At 52.9% G+C, this 21,701-nt stretch overlaps 2 protein-coding genes across 3 annotated transcripts in view; one reads left to right on the plus strand and one right to left on the minus strand.

Moving 5' to 3' along the window:
- Nucleotides 1-7,296: 7,296 nt before the first annotated feature.
- On the minus strand, nt 7,297-13,694 carry FOXA3 (forkhead box A3). The gene is made up of 2 exons (XM_030873849.2): nt 13,626-13,694; nt 7,297-8,280 (listed from the first exon to the last, which is right to left on the minus strand). Exons 1-2 carry the CDS (start codon nt 13,692-13,694, stop codon nt 7,297-7,299), a joined length of 1,053 nt encoding a protein of 350 aa, XP_030729709.1.
- Nucleotides 13,695-14,691: 997 nt separating this feature from the next.
- The window catches only part of SYMPK (symplekin scaffold protein), a 35,791-nt gene continuing 28,781 nt past the window's right edge, over nt 14,692-21,701 (plus strand). The window contains exons 1-5 of one of the 2 annotated variants that reach the window (XM_030873851.2): nt 14,692-14,778; nt 18,872-18,995; nt 19,141-19,206; nt 20,503-20,556; nt 20,651-20,724. In XM_030873851.2, coding sequence (XP_030729711.1) covers nt 18,891-18,995; nt 19,141-19,206; nt 20,503-20,556; nt 20,651-20,724 — 299 coding nt within the window. In that variant the 5' untranslated portion in view covers nt 14,692-14,778; nt 18,872-18,890. Of the gene's footprint in view, nt 14,779-15,342; nt 15,463-18,871; nt 18,996-19,140; nt 19,207-20,502; nt 20,557-20,650; nt 20,725-21,701 lie in introns of those variants that run through there. The other variant, XM_060288717.2, reaches the window with a different exon arrangement.

The following is a 21,701-nucleotide window of genomic DNA, read 5'->3' on the forward strand; positions in this document are numbered from 1 at the left end:
GACACGGGGGCGCTGTGCCCCAGTGGGGGCTAAAGAGCTGTGGAGGACACCTGGTCCTTTAAGAACAGCTGGTGGGTGGGTAGGGGCCAGGGGAGTCACCCCCCAGCCTGGCTGGTGTGTATTCTAGATAGAGGTTGGGTTAACTATTAACAGAGCAGGCGGCCTGAACTGTGTGGGTGTAGGGGCCTGGATCAGCCCCTCTTCATTCAGTGCCAGGCTGGGGCCAGAGTGGAGGGGTTCTGGATTGATCTGGGGCATCAGTGAGTAGGTGAAGAGGCTTCATGAAAGGAGAGACAGAGACACAGAGAGAGACCCAGGGAAAGATGGAGACGACAGAGGTGGGGAGGGAGATGTAAAGAGACCAGCTCACTGAGAGAGAGAAGACAGAGACCCAGAGAGAGAAAAGGAGCTCGCTCGGAGATGAGGGAGATGAGATAGAAACAGAGACAAACGTTCAGGAAGGAAAATTAGAGAAATATCCAGATGGGTTAAGAGAGGCTGAGGTACACTGAGGAAATGCCAACCATAGAGACAGAAGGAGAGAGAAGAGAGACTGAGATGCGGAGAGAGGGAGGGAAGGCGGGAGGCTGTGAAATCAGGGAAAGGTACAGGTTTGAACTAGAGAGTTAAGACATCTTCAGACTCAAAAGTTCTATGAGACCGAGGGGGAGAACAGAGCTCTGTGAAGAAGGGCAGGGCTGGGTCTGTCTTAGTCACTTGGTCCCCATGACAGGACCTGGCTCACGGCTCACCCTCCAGTTCTCAGCTCAGCTGACCTCTCCTCCAGGAAGCCCTCCTTGACCCTCAGTCTGTGTCAGGTGCCATTTCTGGGGTCCCACTCCCCTATCCCAGCCCTGAGCATTCTAAATCATTATTGTCTGGGGACTGGACTGTGAGCCCCATAAGGGCAGGGCCAAGGCTGACTCAGTCACCACTGTGTCCCCAGCATTGCCCCGCACTGGCAAGTTTAAAGGATGGATAAATTAATGGACTCCTTTCTTTCAACAAATGTTTATTCAGCATCCACTGTGTGACAAGCCCTGCAGTAGGTGCTGTGGATACAGCAGGGAACAGAGTGCAGCCCCTGTTCTCATGGAGCTGACATTCAGGTGGGAGATACAGACCCATAAAATGTGACAGCCATGGCGGTAAATCCTAAGAAAAAATAAACCAGGGAAAGGAGACAGAGAATTATGGAGACTGGTATTTTAAAGAGGGAGGTGGGGGAATTCCCTGGCGGTCCAGAGGTCAGCACTCCGTGCTCTCACTGCCGGGGGAGTGGGTTCGATCCCTGGTCGGAAAACTAAGATCCCATGAGCCACGTGGCCCGGACCAAAAAAAAAAGTGGGACGTAAAACTGAGATGAGGACTTCCCTGATGGCTCAGTGGTTGGGAGTCCGCCTGCCGATGCGGGGGACGCGGGTTCGGGCCCTGGTCCGGGAAGATCCCACATGCCGCGGAGCAACTGACCCCGTGCGCCACAACTGCTGAGCCCGCGTGCCTGGAGCCCATGCTCCACGGCAGGAGAGGCCACCGCAGTGAGAAGCCCGCACGCTGCAACTAGAGAAAGCCCACGTGCAGCAATAAAAAAAAAAACAAACCCAACGCAGCCAAAAATAAAATAAAATAAATAAATTTATATAAAAAAAAAACTGAGATAAAACTAAGGGAGGTGAGTGAGTGAGCCACGGGCAATCTAGGGAGATAGCAGCACATGCAAAGGCCCTGAGGTGAGAGCCAGCTTGGTTCATTCCAGAAGCAAGGTGACCAGTGCAGCTATGGCATGAGAGAGAGTCATAAGATTGAGGTCAGAAGGATAGTAGGGTAGGGAGCGTTGGGGGCCCTGTCTGCCATGGTAAGGACTGTGGATTTAGTTTTAATGGGAACAAGTAGAGGGTTTCAAGCACTGAGGGAAGGGATGAAGCAAATGAGACAGAAAAAGCAAGGAATCAGCTGGGATGGACAGCATCCCGTTCACCTCTGTGTCCAGGGCTCAACAGAGGGCCTAGCACAGATGCCCAATGACAGTGTGTGCACGAGTGGATAAGACCCAAATCGACAGAGTCAGAACGACATTAGATGGATGGACAGACTCCCAGGGAGAAGCCAGGTAAGGACCCGGGGACGCCCAGGGACAGCAGACACAGACAGACAGCAGCTCAGCTGAGAAGTCCTATTCCTTCCAGAACCCTCCCCACCCGGAAACCTTCCCTGCAGCTGGAAAAATTCCCCGGGCCCTCCTGCCCGCCTTGCCCTGTGGCGTGCCCACTCACACCTCAGGCAGAGGAAGCTGGCAGGCCTCACAGGAACCTTTCTGTGAGGGGGGAGTAGAGGCGGGCGGGCGGGCGGCAGGGACGAAGGGAGAGGAGTGGCGGGCGGGCAGGCAGTGGGCAGCAGCTACACAAAGGCCCCAGTGTCTGCCCCTCCTGCCCCCGGGTACAGATATAAATAATATGTACATATACCTTTAAATAAACACACATACACACACACACACACACACACACGCACCCCCAGTGGGCTGGGGTAGGAGGCTGGGGGCCACACCCTTCCCTAAGGACCCTGATATGGCAGAGGTCTGCTCCTGTGGGGCTTGGGGGCTCAGAGACCCACAGAGATAGTGACCAAGACTGAGAGGCTCGAGCTGAGAGGGACACAGGGACAGAAGGGCGAGAAGGAAACTTACAAAGTGCGAGAGACAAACAGAAAGAGACTGGCCAACTGCGACGCCGAGTTAGAAACCAAGACTGGCTCAAATGGAGACAGATCAGGAAAGCAGAGAATCAAACTTCGCTGAGAAAAGACAGAAAAAGTCAGAGGTAGAGGGGCAGTGACAGAAGGAAGACACGGGTCATTCCCCCGAGAAAGGCAGAGCCACAGGGAAACCCAGCTGAGAGGAAGTAGGGACAGAAAGAAGCAGAGAGGCCAGCAGACATCCAGAGAGGGACAGAGAGAGGGAGAAGCCGGCAGGCAGGCAGGGCCAAGGCTGGGGGCTTGGGAAGGCTGGTAACCGTGGGTGGGGGAGGGTCAGGGCACGTCTCCAGTTTAGGGGCACCGCCTGTGCAGCTCTGGTCCAGCCCAGTCCAGGGCAGGCTAAGGGGCAGGGAGTGGAGGTGAGGGAGGTGGCCCTTGGGTTCCGGATCTTGGTGTTTACCTGGGGCAGTCATTGCAAACAGGCGCCCAGCCTGGCCCATGGCAGAGTGAGGGTGGGATGGGCTGGGCCCCAGCTCTGGGCACCAGTGGGCCCGACACGCCCACCTGTGGCCTGGGTGGTGAGTAACACACACGGTGACACCTGGGTAGATGGTGACACATAGGGGGAGAGACACGGTGACACACAGGGACAGATATAGGCAGACCCAGAGTGTCTGAGACATAAACAGACACACAGAAGCCAGTGACAGAGACACACTGTAATAGACACAGTGACAGAGACCAGGACACAAGGATGGGCAAACATAGTGTTAGGCTTAGAGACACAGCAACAAAACACAAGGACAGAAGACACAGTGACAGACACAGAGAAGACAATGATAGAACAGTGACATACATGTATACCCAGTGACACAGCACTGCAACACCTACAGAAACCCAGTGAGAAGACACTGACACGGAGACGTACAGGCACACACAACACACACTCACACACTGAGCAGACAAGTCATGGAGTAACACAGAAGCCTGCAAACACCTTGACATTGACACAGACTCATAAACCTCCCTGGCTGCTGGCTTCTGGGGTGCCCCCTCGGCCTCCAGGAGCAGGGTGTGAGTGGCGGTGACCATGACGGAGGGCTTGGGACCCCAGGGCCCTGCTGTGTCGCTGTTGCCCCTCCTATGCTCTAGAATAGCGTCCTGGTTAAGGGCACTGGCTCTGAGCCTGGGTTCAAGTCCTAGCTCCCCACTCACTACCTGTGTGACCTTGGGCAAGTCACTTCATCATGCCTCAGTTTCCCCAATAATAAAATGGGTGGGGGGAAGGATTGGGTCTATCGATTCTGTAAGGTGCTTACATAATGCCAGACACATGGTAAGCCCTAGTAGCTGTTATTATTATTTATTATTATTACTATTTTCATCTCATGTCTTCTGCCCACAGGGGGGACCCTGCCTTGGCCTCTGTTTCCCCACTCACGGCCCCTCCCTTGGACTATGTCACCTAAAGCCCACAAGCCGTGCCCAGGTCCATCTGTCCCAGCCCAGGCTTCTCTGTGTCCCCATGGCTATCCCCCATCCCTGATCCCTAGCGTCCTCATGTCTGTCCATGCGTCCCATGTCTGACTGCTGTACTTTTCCATTGCTGGCCACCAGCCGGCTGTCCCTGGGGTAGGGGTCACACCTGCCCACGCCAGCCGAGCCGGTGGCCACCAGACACCCTGACGGATGGCCCCACCCTCCCCCCAGGACCCTACAACAACACCCGCCCCTCCGGCCACCTGAGGTCCCCACTGGGGCGGCCTGAGGCCTGAGCCTGGGGACAGGAAGCCCCAGGCCTGGCTGCCCTGAAAGCCTCTTTCAGCCTGGGCCTCCTCCCGCTGCCACCGACTCCTCCTGCGGAATAATATTTGGGCTGTTGGCCGGGGGGCGGGGGCCAGATCCGGAGGCCGCCTGGGAGAAGCCAGAAACCGCAGGGCTTCCTGCCTCGGGCCGGCATGACTCTGGGAGAGACCCCCAGGCCCGAGGGAGGGGGGTGGGCACCCAGGGAGACTGAGGGCCTTTCTCTCGACACCAGTTGTTTTTTCCAGGAACCAGGAGGAATTCCCCAGCCTGCCCAGGACAGCGAGGCTGGTGGGACGGCTGACTGGGAGCCAGCACGGCAGGGGGCGGAGGGGGGTGACACGCAGCCGGCAGGGCTGGCACGGTGACAGAAATAGAGGGCCTGGCCTGCGAGGTGGCAGGTAGAGGCGGAAACTCAGGGAGCTGGGAGAGAGAGACCGGAGGAGGAGGAGAGAGGCCAGAGAGCCTAAGGAGTGGGGGGAGGAGGACCCCAAGAGAGGAAGACCCAGAGCCCCCAAGGGAAGGAGGGAGCGATCCAGAGGCCCAGAGAGAGGGAGGACGGAGTCGAAGCCACGGAGCAGATGGAGAGAGAGAGCAAGGCAGAGAATACGACAGACAGAGGCACAGGGCATGATGAGCAAGCATTTTCCCATAAACCAAGGGACAGACATAAAGGCACAGAGAGAGAGGTAGGGACATAGGTGACACTAAGAAACAGAGAAAGATGGACACACAGGAACTGGGAGAAACATCTCTCCCCCCCCCGCCCCCCGCTCCCTCTCTCTGTCTGTCTCTCACACAAACCACACACACACACACGCACGCACACACGCACGCACACATGCACGCACGCATGCGCACATGCGTGCGAACATAAAGAGACAGCCTTTGGTCTTTGAATGACTGACTGACTAAATGAACGAGTGGCTAGAGAGCCAACAACCAAGTAAGACAAATGCAAACTAAGGAAATCACACCCGCTCCAGCGTGGCGGAATGACCTTGGCCCAGTCCCTTCCCATTCTGGGTCTCTGTTTCCACTCTGTGAAACGAAGGGTGTGAGGAACACAGTTGCGTTTCACAGAGCCATCCCTTGGAACATCTGAGCCACAGATATCAGACTCAGAGCCCAGGCAGAGACCTGGAGGAATAGAAACACCCAAACCCCAAACCCAGAGGCTCCCAGAAGCCCCCAGCACCCGAAGGAGGACCCAGCTCCTTTCCCACACACCTGCACGTGAAAGAGACAGACACACCAGGGCCAGTCAACACACGCTCACACACAGCCACAGCAGTCACAGGCACACAGCAAAGACAGGCATAATACACAAAAACGGACATACTTTTAAAAAAAATACAAACACATGCTGATTCCCAGACATACACATGAAACACAAAATGACCCACAACGCCAATGTAGTCACACGTAGACTCTTTAAGGCAGCAAGTATGTAGACAAATGGACATACAGAAACACACATCCAACAGAGTGAGACCCAGGGGGTCCCAGGGATAGGTGTATAAGAGAACCACACACACAAAACAATAAAGGAAACACGCACACGAGTCTGATATCCCGAGACACCGACAGTAAGCACATACCCAGGGGAGGAACAGACACACAAATTCAGACAGTTGAGGGACACAAACAATAGAGAACACCCTGCAGCAGACCACAGGGACCTCAATGGCCGTAGCGATGTCCTATGACCCACAGAGGCACAGGCGCACGCATGCAAACAAACTAGCACACACCCTGTCTCCTTCAATTAGCGCCCTGTTTGTCCGTTCTCCTCCTCCCTAGCTTAACCAAAAACCAAGCAGCCCCTGGGCTCCCTGAACCTCGGGGCTAGGGGCATGTGTCTGGAGAGTGGGGGTAGGGAGATGGCCTTGGTCACTGCACAGACACCTCCTCCTGCTGCCCTGGCCCCACTGCTGCAGGGGCTGCTATCTGTGAGCAAACTGTCCTTGGGGTCAGGGACAGCAAAGAGCCAAAGGTCAGGTCGATGCCTCCCCCAGCCCTTCCCCCAGAGGCAGCCAGCTCTTGGGGGCAGGAAGGAGAGGGGACAGGGGACAGCAATTCAGGTGTTCAAGCCTCAAAGGGCCCACTCGCCAAGGAAAAGAGACATTCAGTAAGAGGCAGAAATGGTGCCTTTAATGGTCATACACAGCCAGTATCCCGCTTCCCAGGCAAGAACCAGACTTCAGTAGAAATTCCCCACACCCTAACCAGTCCTTTCTGGTTTCTCCTGGACCGGAGCGGGGGATGGGCTCCAGAAAAAAACCAAGGAGTATCCTCATCTCCATCCCTCACTCAACTCACACCAGACAGTGATGACATGGCCAACACAGGGGCTGTTGGTGGCCATCATGCTGCACAGTGGTACACTGGTTATGTCAGCCAGTAAAGATGGTGGCCATCACAGCACCCAGTGGGCCAGCGTCACCACCACATCCAAAGGATCACCCAAGGGGATGTGCATCACAGCACCCAAAGGGCCAACCGAGATGTCATCCCAGACGGTGGCCATCAGAATACCCAATAGATCAACCAATAACATCAATCAACATGGCAGTCTTCACAGTACTCAACGGGCCCGCCAGGATGTCAATGGCAGTTATCACAGCAGCCAGTGGGTCAATGCGATGCCCACAGAGATGGCAGTCACCACAGTGAGTAACAGACCAGCCAAGATGTTAACTGACAGGACAAGCAAAGTGTCCCCAGGAGGATCAGGCCCCACGAGCCTGATGGTGTGAGCTACAGCCATACCCCACCCACCACGTTCCCACCCCCCTGCTAGGAGGCGTTAAGCAGAGAGCGGGAATAGAGGCCCTGGTAGTAGATCCCGGGCTCCCCACCCTCCGCCCCGTAGCCCCCAAATCCCATGTCCAGTTTGGGAGGTGCTGGTGTCTGTTCCGACATCAGGTTGTTGATGGAGAAAGGGTGGTTGAAGTTGTAGGGTGCATCCAGCTTCAGCTCCCCCGGGAGCTCCAGGCCAGTGAAATAGGGTGTGGAGGATGGGGGTGAGCCACAGTCCAGAGTCCCCACATCTTCCCCACCCTGGGCCTCAGGTTCGGGGGCTGGAGGCTGGGCCTGCGGCGGAGAGGCGACTGTGGCAGTGGGGGTGGTGGTCGAGGAGGCTGACCCCGCACTGTTCCTGGAGGCAGAGGTCCCGCCACCCCCTTTCTTCACCTTCTCCTCCAGCTTGAAGCGCTTCTGGCGGCGCAGGTAGCAGCCATTCTCAAACATGTTACCTGAGCTGGGGTGCAGGGCCCAGTAGGAACCCTTGCCCGGCTTGTCTGGGGAGCGCGCCACCTTGACGAAGCAGTCGTTGAAAGACAGCGAGTGGCGGATGGAGTTCTGCCAGCGCTGCTGGTTCTCCCGGTAGTAGGGGAAGAGGTCCATGATCCACTGGTAGATCTCGCTCAGGGTCAGCATCTTGCCCGGCGCCTGCTGGATGGCCATGGTGATGAGCGAGATGTAGGAATATGGCGGCTTGGCATGTGCCAAGGGCCGCCGGTACCCTTTCGGTATCTCCTTCCCATGCACCAGCCCTGGTCCCGGGCCCCCATACCCTGAGCTGCTGCCACCACCACTGCTGGCACCCAGGCCTGGGAAGGTGGGCCCCAGGGGTGCTGTGGGCGCCGGGGGCGCCAGGGGTCCAGTGGGAAGTGGGGAGGCAGGGAGCCCCCCCGGGGGGTAGGGAGAGCTCAGAGGGTTCAGGGTCATGTAGGAGTTGAGGGGGGCCATGGTGGGTACTGGGGTCACCGGAGAGTAGACCTACAGGGAAAGAAAGAAACAGCGGGTGGTGAGTCTCGACTCTGTTGGTAAGCAAAGGGTCACCGGACCCATTGTGTGCCCATCTGTCTGTCTTGCCTCCTCTGTAAACAGCTGTCTGTTGAAGTCTCTCTTCCCCCACTCCTCGTGCACCTCCCTCCCTGACCCCATCCCCCCACGCTCCCATATACTGAAGCTCACACTTTAAGTGGTTCTCAAAGTGTGGTCCAGGACACCCTGGAGAGTCTCCAAGACTTTTTTGGGGGGAGTCTCCAAAACTATTTTCATATAATGAAAGATATAAGATATGACTAGCCTTTCTCACTCTCCTTCCCTCATGAGCGTACAGCAGAGTTTTCCAGAGGCCACATGACAGGTGATATTGCAATAGACCAAATGTAGAAGCAGCTAGGAAAATGCAGCTGTCTTCTACTGAACCAGACACTAAAGAGATCTGCAAAAATGTAACTGTGCCACTCCTCTCACTAAATGTTTTGAAATAGTTATTTTAGTAAAAATACATTGCTTACACTAACACATTGTTGCTATTTTAAAAAGAATTAATGCCTATTTTTAAAACGCCTCAGTTTTAATTTTGAATGCTGTTAACAATCAACATAACCCCGATCAATAAAAACTGTTTGGGGTCCTCAATAATTTTAAGAGGGTGGACTTCCCTGGTGGTGCAGTGGTTAAGAATCTGCCTGCCAGTGCAGGGGACACGGGTTCAAGCCCTGGTCTGGGAAGATCCCATGTGCCACAGAGCAGCTAAGCTCACGCACCACAACTACTGAGCCTGCGCTCTAGAGGTCGCGAGCCACAACTACTGAGCCCATGCGCCGCAACTACTGAAGCCCGTGCGCAACTACTGAAGCCCGTGCTCCGCAACAAAAGAAGCCACCGCAATGAGAAGCCCACGTGCCGCAACGAAGAGTAGCCGCTGCTCGCCGCAACTAGAGAAAGCCCGCGTGCAGCAACGAAGACCCAACACAGGCAAAATAATAACTTTAAGAGTGTAAAGAGGTCCTGAGACAAAAAAAAAAAAAAAATCAAGAACTGCTGATTTATCTAACAATGGAATCTATATGTGTACTTTTTTTTTTGATGTGGACCATTTTTAAAGTTTTTATTGAATTTCTTACAATATTGCTTCTGTTTTATGTTTTGGTTTTTTGGTTGCGAGGCATGTGTGATCTCAGCTTCCCCGCCAGGGATCGAACCCGCACCCCCTGCATTGGAAGGCAAAGTCTTAACCACTGGACCGCCAGGGAAGTCCTTATATGTGTACTCTCTGTCCATCTAGCCATCATCTTTTAGGTTATACAATTACAGTTTTTATAGATCAAAAGCATTTGAAAATCAGAACTCACATATTTCTACCTAATATATGTCGTCTGTTTATTATATATCATCAAATCTAAGATATCACTTCGTAAGCTGCAGTATTATTTTAAGTATCAATAAGAATGGAAAAAAACAGTCAATTATAATCCCTAGACACCATTGACTGTAAAACCCATTCCATTTTCAGATATGTTCAATGGGGAGAAAATGTGCCTCTTAGCTCAGTGAAATATAGTAGACATTGCTATGTCTTTGTAAGTAACTATATAGTCTCTCAATTGTTCAATATTTCTTGGCCCTACTCTGTGCCGGCACTGCTCCAGGCACTTCACAGCAAAGGTCTGCTTTCATCTTTACAACCACACTATGGGGGAGGCACTATCATGCCCATTTTACAGCTGAGCAAGCTGAGGATCAGAGAGGTTGTCCAGGGGTCACACAACAAGAAAGGAAAAGAACGGGGATTCTGAATCCAGGCAGTCTGGCTCCAGATCGGTGTTCTGGATCAAGCTATAAAAGCAGTGACCAAGACAGACTGAAATGCCTGCCCTCAGGGAGCTGTCAGTCTAGCAGGAAGTGAACAAGATAAGCAAGGAAAATAGGAAGCATGGTGGATGGTGATTTCTTTCTGTCTGCATTTACCCCTTTCATCCCGTCTTCCATCCTTTCTCTGTCAATCTTCCATCTGCCTGTCTGCCCTGCTCCCTCCCCCTGAGGGAGGGTGGTCTCACAGCACTGGGGGGGTGCTATAGCTCTGGTGGGAGCCACCTCTGCTATGAATCAGTGTGTCCCATCTCATTCCCTTGTCACTTAAGTGTCTGCACATCCAAAGGTCCAGAGAGAAAAGGGAAATGCCAGGGTCACTCAAGGAGTCAGGGGCAGGTGGTAAGCAACCCAGGTCTGCGTTCTAGTAGAGAAACTCTCCCCTCTCTCTTTCACATGACTTCCAGGTAGTTCTTTTCTCCTATGTCTCTGAATCTCCCTGTGGCTCTGTGTGTATCTGTGCATCTCCTTCCCTGTCTCAGTACCTCTATACTCCTTCCCTCATCCCCTCCCCACGTCTGTCTCTCTCCCCTCCCCACGCTCTCTCCCTTTCTCTCTCCTTGTCTTTCTCTCTCTCATCTCCCCCTCCTCTGCCTTTCTTTCCTTGTGACTCTCCCATACCCCATCTCTCTCTCCCTCTGTCCCCCACCCCCGTCATCTCTCACATCTTTTTCTCCCTGCCTCGGCACTCTCTCTCTCTGTCTCTCTCTACCCCACTCCTCTCCCACCCTGTTCTTTCTTTCCCCTTCAGCACGTCTTTGCATCTCTCTGCCCCTTGCTTCAGCACCACCATCTCCCCAGAAGTCTCACATTGAAATTGGAGCCACAGCTACTCCCCTCCCCCATGCACTGGTCTCCCCCCAGCCCCCCACCCCGCCCCCGGGTTGGCTGGTTCTCGCCCCTCCCTAAGAGTAAGGGAAGAGGGTCCTTCAGAGAGAGGGGAGAAGGTGATGGACTCAGGGGATCCACAGAGAGGTCCTAAATCCCTCTACAACCCCCTACATTTCTCCAACTCAGTCAGACTCTCCTGTATCACAGAGGAAGACAGACTGGGACCCCAGAGCCCTTCTCTTCTGGCTCCCCATCCACCCGGAAGTCCTCTTTGAGGTCTGACCTCAAGCACTCCAGCTGCCCTAATCCACCCTAGGCTTTCACATGCCTGGGGCTGGGATGAACCCCCAGTGTCCGGGTCTGAACCGGATCTCCCCAGCGAGGGCGGGGCTGAGATTGGGGGGGAGGCCCTCAGGGGACCTGCACGCCCACCCCAGGAGGCTGGAATTTCTCCCCTTTCATTTCCTTATTGTCTCTGGAGGAGGGTGTGACAGGGAGCAGGGGGCAGTGTGAAGCTACAAGCTCCTTTCTAACCCTGGTCCCAGCCTAGGACCTCAAGCGGCCCCCCCCGCACGCCAAGAGGCTTTAGGTTTTCCGCCTATAAAACTGGGGAGCAGTTGGACCAGCTGATCTGTGAGAAGCAGAGGCCAGTGGGGATGTCTTAGGGCAATAACTTTCCAGTTTCCTTCCAGACAGGGAGCCAGCCTGGGGAGGTCAACATCACCCCAACAGGAGGGTGGGTGTGGTGGGCAAGCAGTTTGGGGGCCCCTTCAGTTCTCAGTCGCTGAGTGAGTGCACGTGCTTCTCCCCACATTGTTCTGACCCGGGGGAGGAGGTGGTTCGGTTGATGGGAAAGCTGAGGAGACCCTCACACATTATGTCCATTTCCAGCCCCCTACACGTCAACTCTTCCAAAATACGCACTCAAATGCTGACTATCTCTAGACTGTCCCTCAATTTCAGAGACAATTTCCACACAAATTGTCCCCTACCAAACGTCAGGTTTTGCCCCAAATAATGACTCCTTCAGCCTAGACCCCTGCAATTTACTTCTTAAGATATGCCTCCAGAACACTGATATGTAGTTGGTACCCTTAAATCAGGTCCCCAGACTCTGAACTATGTGGGGGCTTCAGCCGGGATCCCCCAATACCTGGGAGTCTCCACCTCCAACCTGGTCTCTGCCTTCCCCACCATGTAATTTACATCTCCAGCTGCCCAGGCTCCACCTCTCAACACTCCCAATCCCTTCTCTGCACCACCCCACGTGCACCTCACACCTCCACAGCCCCAGGACTGGCCCCTCCTGGGCACCTTGCCAAGCCCCGCAGGCCTAGGTATTCAGGAGTCTCACCCTACAGCTTCAAACCTCAGACCCAGGACTCAGGCGCTCTGGGGCCCCTGTAAACCCCAGATCTTGGTCTCTTTGGAGAACTCAACCATTCCAGTCCCATACCCCACCTCAAGCCCACAGTCCCCTTCCATCAGAAACCCAGGTATCCAGACCCCCCATAACCCTCTGACGAGGACCCCTCCACTTCACAATGTTGACTAGGCAGAGAGCACGCTCAGAAGGAGTCCTTGCAGCAAGAGGAATGGGAGTTAGACCTGGGGAGGGACTTCCCGGCGGCTAGGGTGAGCGAATTAAGATACATCCCTGCCCCCTACTCCAGGGAAATCTTGTCTGAGATGGGACTGGTGAGGACATTAGCAATTAGTGGAGATTGCTGGAAGGTGGAGTGGGGGCGGGGATGGGGGGTGCGAAATCTGAAACCCTCCAGACTCCAACAAGGAGAATCCCTGCTGAGGGTCTCTGATAACAATTAAACCACTGAAGTTCAGCTGGGAGGGGTGAGGGTCATTAGTAGGGATGGGGGGCGGGGGTGCAGGCCGACCCCTCCACTGCCAATGCTGGTGCCGACATGCCCTGATCTCAGGATCCCGACTCTGACCCCTATCTATCCGAGCCCCAACTCTTAAATCACCTGTTATTTCACACTCCCCAGACCAAGCTTCGTCTCTGAGCACCTTCATCTCTTATACCCGAGCACCAACCCCCATTTCTGACTTTGACGTAGTCGCAGCCCCAATCCGTATACCGGAACCCCAATTCTTATTTCTACCCCAGACCCCCATCTTTAACACTAATTTCTAACCCTGAGCTCCCAGCTCAGACTTCTCTTAATGGTGACCTCCCTCTCCCATCACTTAGTCCCTTATATTTTCCCCAGTTTTGAACCCCATTTCCTAATCCCCCAGCTCTGTCCGTATCCCGGAGTTCTGAGTCTCATCTTTGGTCTGTTAATTTTAATTCCTTGTACTTTGGGTCCCTGACACCCAGCCCTCACATTTAAGCTATGACTTGACCCTTGCCTAAATCTTCCTGATTCCCGTTTAAGCCCTCACTCTGACTAGCCTGCCTAAACCGCGCTCCCATGCATTGTCCCCCGTCCCTGACTCCTACACCTGGTCTCCGTGTCTCTAGTTCCTCCGCTCCCCAATTCTATTTGGGGCCCCCACTTGAGTCCACACCCCGGTTCTTGCCCCCATTTAGGCCCGCACCCTGATTCCTGCCCCCCACCCCCCCACCCCCACCCCCGCTTCCCGCTCCGCCATCCCCGAGGACACACCTCGCCCGCCTCCGGGTAGTAGCTCCACTCGGCCAGGTCATGGGCCTCCATCTTCACCGAGCCCAGCATCCCCCGGGCCTGCGCCCCCACCCGCCCCCGCTCCGGCCCGGGGGGGAACCAAGCGCTTCGGATCTCTCAGCCTGCACGGCCTGAGTTCCGACCGGCGCCCGTCCGTCCGACCGCCCAGGGTCCCAGCCTTCCCGGGCGCCGCGGGAGGCGGCCACGCTTTATAGCCGGGACACCCCCCCCCAGCCCCCCCGCCCTCGCCCTCGCCCTCGCCCGCCCTGGGCTCCCCTCCCGCCTCCCCGAGGGCGGTGCGCCCGGTTTGGGGCGCCCCCTGCGGGATTGCGAGGAGAAAGACCTCAGGCGCCGGGAGCCGCAGCCCGGGGACGCGAGAGCTGGAGATGGCTGAACGAGTGAGGAGCTACAGGTGGGAGGCATTGCTGATACTAAAAGCCTCGAGGGCAGAACTCTAGGGCCCTTCCATCCAGGGGGTTCATCATCTCGACAGGAGCAGGCGAACAGCCAGAGCCCAGCAAGACTGCCGCGGAGTAAAGGAAGCTCAGAGCCGAGTGGTCTCCATGGGTCCCGATGTGTTACTGTAAGAACCTGTAGGAGCTCCTCGAAACCACATTTTCCATTGGACGGACTGGAAGACTGAAGCTTCTGATAGCTGGAAATGCTCCATACTGTGTAAATGGTCAGGATCAAGGGTTGAAGGGATCGAGGCCTCTGCTCAGACCCCGCTGAGGAAACAGACCACCTTCCAGACCTAAGAGCTTCGCCTCCCGGACTCTCCACTCTCTCTAACACCTGCCGTCCAGGGACCCAGAACTACTGTGAACTCCATTTCCCATAAGCCTCTATCCCCCTTTCCTTCCCGACCCCGTCAAAGGACTACATTTCCCAGGAGGTATGGCTCCCGAAAGCCGGAAATGAATGGCTGCCCCGGCGTCGTAGGGAGCGGAGAGCGGAAGGCCGGCCGCGCGGCCGAAGGTAGGGGCGGGGTACTGCCGCAGAGTGGACTCCATTTCCCAGCGACCCTCCGTGCACGGCGCATGCGCAGTGTCACGGCGGCGAGCGGAAGATGGCGGCGGTGTCTGTGAAGAGGCGCTGCTGAGGGGGCGCGAGGGGGACGGAGGCCTGAGCCGCGGTGAGAGGGGGGGCGGCGTGGGGGCCCGGGGACGAAGGGAGGAAGGACCCTGAAAGGGCAGGGGCGCTGCCGGGGGGAGTGGGGACGCTGAGAGGGGAAGGGAGCAGTGACGCTCGGGACCCCAGTTTCTTCCCCAGTTCTGGACCCTCCCGTGGCTCCCCAGTGCCCTCAGGGCAAAGTTCCAACGTGGCCCCCAAGGCGCGTCCGCCCAGCCGGCCTCGGCTCTGCCTCTTTGCTCGTTCCTCACGTCGCACAGCTGCACTGGCCTTTCGGTTCCTCAGACTCGCCATACGCCTTCCCGCCTCAGGCTTTTTGCACATGCCGTCCCTTCTGTCTGCAACATCCTTTTACTCATTCCGCCTGGCTGACTCCCATTCATTTTTCGGGTCTGGGCACCAACGTCACTTCCTCTGCGAAGCCCTCCTTTCCCGCTCTCCGTCCCGAAATCCGCCTGTTAAACGCTCTTATAGGTTCCTGTGCCTTTCCTTCATGTCACTTGGCGGGGGGTCTCATTTGTTATTGGACCTTTATTTGTGTGGCTCTTTAGTTCTGTCTGTGACCATGAGCTCAGCGTTTCCCAGTACAGCGCTGTCACGCCGAAAACTCCCAGTTAATGTTCGTTGAATGATGAAAGATTTTCGTGGGGCCACTCTGTGTATATGCGGGGAGTCGTCATATTCCCAGGTGGGAGTAGGGCGGTGGGACCGGGAGGGAAGGGGAACCAATGATTGTTGGTAATAGCAAAAGACTACAAACACCCCAGATGTTCTTTAGTAGGGAGACTGGCAGAGGAGGAAAACAGATAACAGCCACATAATAAAATACCATGCAGCTGTAGAAAGGAATGAGGGAAGGGGGGCAAAAAAGGAATGAAATATAGAGAGTGGGCTCCAGCATATATTAAGTGAAAAGCGAAATGAAAGACGGTGTTTATCGTACGCTCCCTTTTTACAGAAGAAAAGGAAATATGTATATACGTTTAAAAAATAAAGAAAGAAACCAAAAAGTGGAAGAGGAAGAACATGGTAAAAAGTTTGGGTGGATCAATGTGAAAGGTTCATCATGAAAAAGTTCAGTGTTCTGATGGGAAACAGCAGTATACTGGATTGTTGGGAACAGACCTAGCAGGGGGAAGCAGTTCCTTTAGAGAGGCAGTCCACCACAGCAGTGAGAAGGCTGGATTCTGCAGCCATACTGCTAGGTCTACATCTTACAGGTTGTGAGCCTTTGATCAAGTGACTTTACCTCCTTGGACTTCAAATTTCCTCATCTGTAAAATGGAAATTAAAAATAGTACTTACCTTGGAATCTAGAAAAATGGTACAGATGAACCTGTTTGCAAGGCAGAAATAGAGACACAGATGTAGAGAACAAACTTACGGGCACCAAGGGGGGGTGGGATGAATTGGGAGATTGGGATTGACATATACACACTAATACGTATAAAATAGATAACTAGTGAGAACCTGCTGTATAGCACAGGGAACTCCACTTTGCTGTACAGTAGAAACTGATGCAACACTGTGAAACAACTATACCCCTATTAAAAAAAAAAAAAACAGTACTTACCTCAAAGAGTTGGTGTTGTGAGGTTTAAATAAGTTGCTAAGTTACTATATGTGTTAGAATTGTGTCCAGCACGTATTAAAAGTTCAGTAAATATTAGCTGTTATTTTTCAAGCATTCTAGAGCCAAAGGGTAGGGATACTAAGCCCAGTGATTGTTGAAGCCCTTTGGCATTCACTTAGCAGATTTTTTTTTTTTTTTTGCGGTACGCGGGCCTCTCACTGCTGTGGCCTCTCCCGTTGCGGAGCACAGGCTCCGGACGCGCAGGCTCAGTGGCCATGGCTCACGGGCCCAGCCGCTCCGCGGCATGTGGGATCTTCCCGGACCGGGGCATGAACCCGTGTCCCCTGCATTGGCAGGCGGACTCTCAACCACTGCACCACCAGGGAAGCCCCACTCTGCAGATTTTTATTGAATACTTACTAGGTGCCAAGCTCTGTTCCGTGCTGGGGATAGAGAAAGTGAACACACACACACACACACACACACACACACACACACACACACACACACACATCTCTGCCCTCATGGAGCTTATAAATATGTGGTGTGTTGATAATAAATGCCATGGAGAAAAAGCAACACAGATGGAGACGGAGAGGAAATGGAAGTTTGAAATGCGATAGTCAGAGACCTCACTGCTGGGATATTTGAGTTGAGACCTGAAGGAAATAAGGAGGGAGGGAGTTGTGCCAGGCTGTGAGGGGAGGGATATCCCAGGCAGAAAGAAGAGAAGCCCTTGGAGGAGAAGGCTTGGAGGAAGGGGTATGATTGGCATGATGACAAGGAAGCCAGTGTTGCTGGAGCAGGGAGAGCTGAGAGGGAAATGAGGGCAGAAGTAGAAGGGGCCAGATCACATAAGGTCTTCTAGGTCTTGGTGAGGAGTTGGCTCTGACTCTAAGCAAGATGTGGGGATGACAGGCAGCAGGGAGACTAGGAAGGAGGTTGTTGGATAGTCATTCATTCAGCAGATACCTGTTGAATAAACTGCTGTGTGCAGTATATCTCTTTTAAAAGGTGCACCTTTTTCACCCTCCTCAAATTGTTGTTAACAGTTTATGCAGTAGCCTTCTGAAACTAATCTACTCCTCAAAATAGTTCTGAGAGAGAAACACTGTTACAGAAGAGGCAGCTGAGACCCAGTGGTTTCTTGCCTCGGTCATTCTGTGTATACATACACACACTTGACAAAAGTCACTTTAATTGTATACATTCTTCTGTGATGCAACAGGCTGTCACTGTCATCTTTTCATGAAGATAATACATTGAGATACATCTTTTTTTTTAAAAAAAACTATATTCTCCCTTTTCTACTTTTTGGTTTTTCCTTTCAGTTTTTTTTTCTTTTTTTAACATATACACATATTTTCCTTTGTTTTGTAAAAAGGGAGCATACAGTAAACATTGTCTTCACTTTACTTGCTTTTACTTAAAATGTGCTAGAGCCCACTGTTTATCAGTGTATATAGAGATTTTCCTCATTCCTTTTTTTTTCCTTCCCTCATTCCTTTTTATAGTTACATAGTGTTTTATTATGTGGATGTATCATAGTTTTTCGGCCAGTCTCCCTATTTGAGAACATTTGTGTTGATAATAGTCTTTTTTTTTTTTAATAAATTTATTTATTTATTTTTGGCTGCGTTGGGTCTCATTGCTGCACGCGGGCTTTCTCTAGTTGTGGCGAGCCGGGGGTACTCTTTGTTGTGGTGCGTGGGCTTCTCATTGCGGTGGCTTCTTTTGTTGTGGAGCACAGCCTCTAGGCACACGGGCTTCAGTAGTTGTGGCTCACGGGCTCTAGAGCGCAGGCTCAGTAGTTGTGGCGCTTGGGCTTAGTTGCTCCATGGCATGTGGGATCTTCCGGGACCAGGGCTCGAATCCATATCCCCTGCATTGGCAGGCGGATTCTTAACCACTGCACCATCAGGGAAGCCCGATAATAGTCTTTTGCTATTAGGAATAGTGCTGTATTTGATACCCTTCTTATTTGTTAATTTTGCTAGTGTGACTTTGGGACAGATGCCCAATAGTCCCCCGCCCCCGGCCTTTTAAAGCACAACTCCATAGTAATCCAGAAAATGGCAGAGATATAATTTAATTAGGCCTTCTCTGATGTATTGAGTACTTACGATGTACAGGACTCTGACTGGAGCTCCTCAGAGCTATGTTTTAGAAAGCTTGCTCTGGTGTCCAGTCCAGAGTACAGCCCTGATGGAGAGACAGGAGGCACTGAGACCAGTGCGTGGCTGCTCTGTGTTCATTTGTTCAGTCTTTCAGCAGGTGTTCGTGGTCAGCCCGTTACGTGTAAAGTACTGGAGGTGAGGCTCGGTACTCCATGAGGTACTGCCTCTGAGCTGGGAGACATCAGTCTCCCCCAGGTTGTAGCCTCATGGACACGTACAGTCTGATCCAGACTCTGGAAGGGGGAGGGGCTTCAAAAGACCCAACAAAGATCCAACAGGCTAGAAAGGAGGGTTGAACCCTTTGCAGCTAGTGAGGTAAGGTGCAGAGCTTGATCTGTCTTCTCCAGGGAGTACCAGGCAGCAGCCATGGCAGGCAGCAGTGGGGACAGCGTCACTCGCCGGAGCGTGGCATCACAGTTTTTCACGCAAGAGGAGGGGCCGGGCATTGATGGCATGACCACATCAGAGAGAGTGAGTATGGAGAGAGGGGTTTGGAGTGGGGAGGCACAGGCCCTGTCTTTGGGCCATCCACCTCTAGGTGGCAGAACCCAGGGGGCGCCGTCAGGGCTGGGCTGGCAAGGTGAGTACTGTCACATGCCTTTCACCTTCCTTCCAGGTGGTGGATCTCCTCAACCAGGCAGCACTGATCACCAATGATTCAAAGATCACAGTGCTCAAACAGGTGAGGGGAAGGGGGTGATGCTGGGCTAAGCAGGACAAGGGGAGCCAGGATGGGAACCTCTCGAAAAGAAGACACTGGTAATAACACTAGTGTCCACAGTTAAGCACTTGGGATATGCCTGCCATGGTGCTCAGTGCTATTCGGCCACGCTGTCATTTAATTCTTACAAAAACTCTATGAGGCAGGGCTCTTCCCTGTTTTATAAAGAAAGAAGCAGAGTCTCAGAGCTTAAACTAGCCCAAGGTCACTCATAGCAGCTGGCTGAACTAGGACTTGAATGCTGGATTCAGACTCCAAATTCTATGCTCTTGATCCTCGTATTTGCTCTCTGCCAGGGTCCTGTCCAGTGGGGAAGACATGCAGGTGACCAGACAGTGAGGACCCAGAGTAGGCAGGGATGGGATGGAGGAGCCCAGAGGGGTGTGGAACCCAGAGAGAGCTTCTGACCCAGCCTAGCGGTGGGGAGTCAGGGAGAGCTTTTTAGAAGAGGGATGTCTGAGCTGAGACCTGGATGATACGGAGAGAACCAGGCTAAGTGAGAAAGGGAGAGTGTCTTGACCAGAGGGCATAATAGCTTGTACAGAAGCAAAAGAGGGCATGGGGAATTGGGGAGGCAGGTGGAGTTCAGAGGTTGGGAGGTCAGGTTGCCTGGGTGAGGACCCCAGTTCTACTTGTTCAGCATGTGGCCTTGGGTAGTCGATTCCACCTCAGCAGTAGAGTGGGGTCCTGACGGGTCCTCCCTTGTGGAGTGGTTGTCAGGGCTGTTCAACAGTGCCTTGGGTCATAGGCAGTGAGCTTCTGTGAGAATGTTTTTGGGAAGGGCTTATTCCAAAGAGCCTGGCAGGTACAGGGGCCTCAGAAAATGTGTTCTCATTGTCATAAAATGCCCGATGAATTGTGACAGTTGAGTGGGGAGTAGAAACAGAAGGAGAGTGGAGAGAATTGCTGGGTGAGCCTCAGGAAGGTAGGAGTCCTGCAGCACTTCCCTCTTTTCTTTAGCCTCCATCTGTAACACGTACTCACTATCCACCAGGACCTGCGCCCTGTAGCATCTTCTTATTGAAGCCTCACAACAGCCCTATAAGTTGTTTACGATTCCCATTTTACAGAAGAGCAAACTGAGACTCAGGGGAAGCCATTTGCCCAGGCCATGGTAGGAGTGGCAGAGCCAGGATCTGAACTGAGCTTTTCTGCTGCCTACCCCCATGCTGTTTTCTCCTACATGTTCCTATCTGCACTGATTGGACCCTGGTTTTATATGTGTGTTCCTCCTTCCCATCCCCAATCTCCTTCCAGGTCCAGGAGCTGATCATCAACAAAGATCCCACACTACTGGACAACTTCCTGGATGTGAGTGACCGACAGGAGAGAAAGGGTGTGGGCGTAGGGATAAGGGAATGGATCCTGGGGCACCTCTGACCTACCTTCTTCCTGACCTTGGCAGGAGATCATCGCTTTCCAAGCAGACAAGTCCATTGAAGTGCGCAAGTTTGTCATCGGCTTCATCGAGGAGGCATGGTATGGGGTGGTGCAGGGAGCCCCTGGGAACACCCCTGCTGGAGTCAGCCTCTTTGGTGCCTGGCCCTGCCCTGAGAGTCTTGCCCTCTGTTTCTCATACCCATTCTCCCTCCCATGCGTGGTGATTCCCCAGCAAATATTTAATAAGGTCGAAATCTTGAACTCATCTACAGTTCCTCTACTTCTCCCACACTTCACATCTGCATCATCAGTAAGGACTATCGGCTATACCTTCATATTGTAAACAGCATCTGACAGTTTTTCAGCTACTTCCCTTGGTGTACTAAATACTTTACCTACTTTGTTATTCGATCCTCAAAATGACACTGGATTATTTGTTTGGCACATTTAGCTGAAGACAGAACTGTGACTCAGAGAGGTGAAGTGAGTTTCCTAAGGTCACACAGCCAGTATGTGGCCATGCTGGGATTTTAACCTGTGTCCCTAACACCATTGCCCAAATTCTCAGTCTCCACCTTTTACTGGGAGAATTTTTTTTTTCAGTTGAGGTATAGTTGATTTATAATATTAGTTTCAGGTATACAACATAGTGATTCAGATTTTTTATACATTATATTCTACTTAAAGTTATTGTAAAATATTGGCTGTATTCCCTGTGGTGGACAATATATTCTTGTAGTTTATTTATTTTATGCATAGTAGTTTGTACCTCTTAATCCCCCTATCCCTATCTTGCCCCTCCTCCCTTCCCTCTCCCCATTGGTAACCACTAGTTTTGTCTTTTTTTTTTTTAAGGTATAGTTGATTTACAATATTATATTAATTTCAGGTATACAAAATAGTGATTCAGAATTTTTATAGATTATTACTGGGACAATTTGTGGTAAGTTTTCTGAGTTTGCCAAAAAACTTTTTGTTCGACAGATAGGTATCGCATAACTGCTATGTGCCAGGCACTTGTGTCAGACTGTAGGACTATAACAGTGAATAAAAACAGGTATCGTTCCTGCCTTCAT

Source organism: Globicephala melas, chromosome 19 (genome assembly GCF_963455315.2).
Source record: "Globicephala melas chromosome 19, mGloMel1.2, whole genome shotgun sequence".
NCBI classification, from domain to species: domain Eukaryota; kingdom Metazoa; phylum Chordata; class Mammalia; order Artiodactyla; family Delphinidae; genus Globicephala; species Globicephala melas.

Bases quoted from the DNA above. Each gene is read 5' to 3' on its own strand.
- FOXA3 (XM_030873849.2), bottom strand. From the start codon at position 13,694: ATGCTGGGCTCGGTGAAGATGGAGGCCCATGACCTGGCCGAGTGGAGC. The intron at 8,281-13,625 runs GTGTGTCCTCGG...CTTTCCCTGTAG, and splicing joins ACTACCCGGAGGCGGGCGAG to GTCTACTCTCCGGTGACCCC.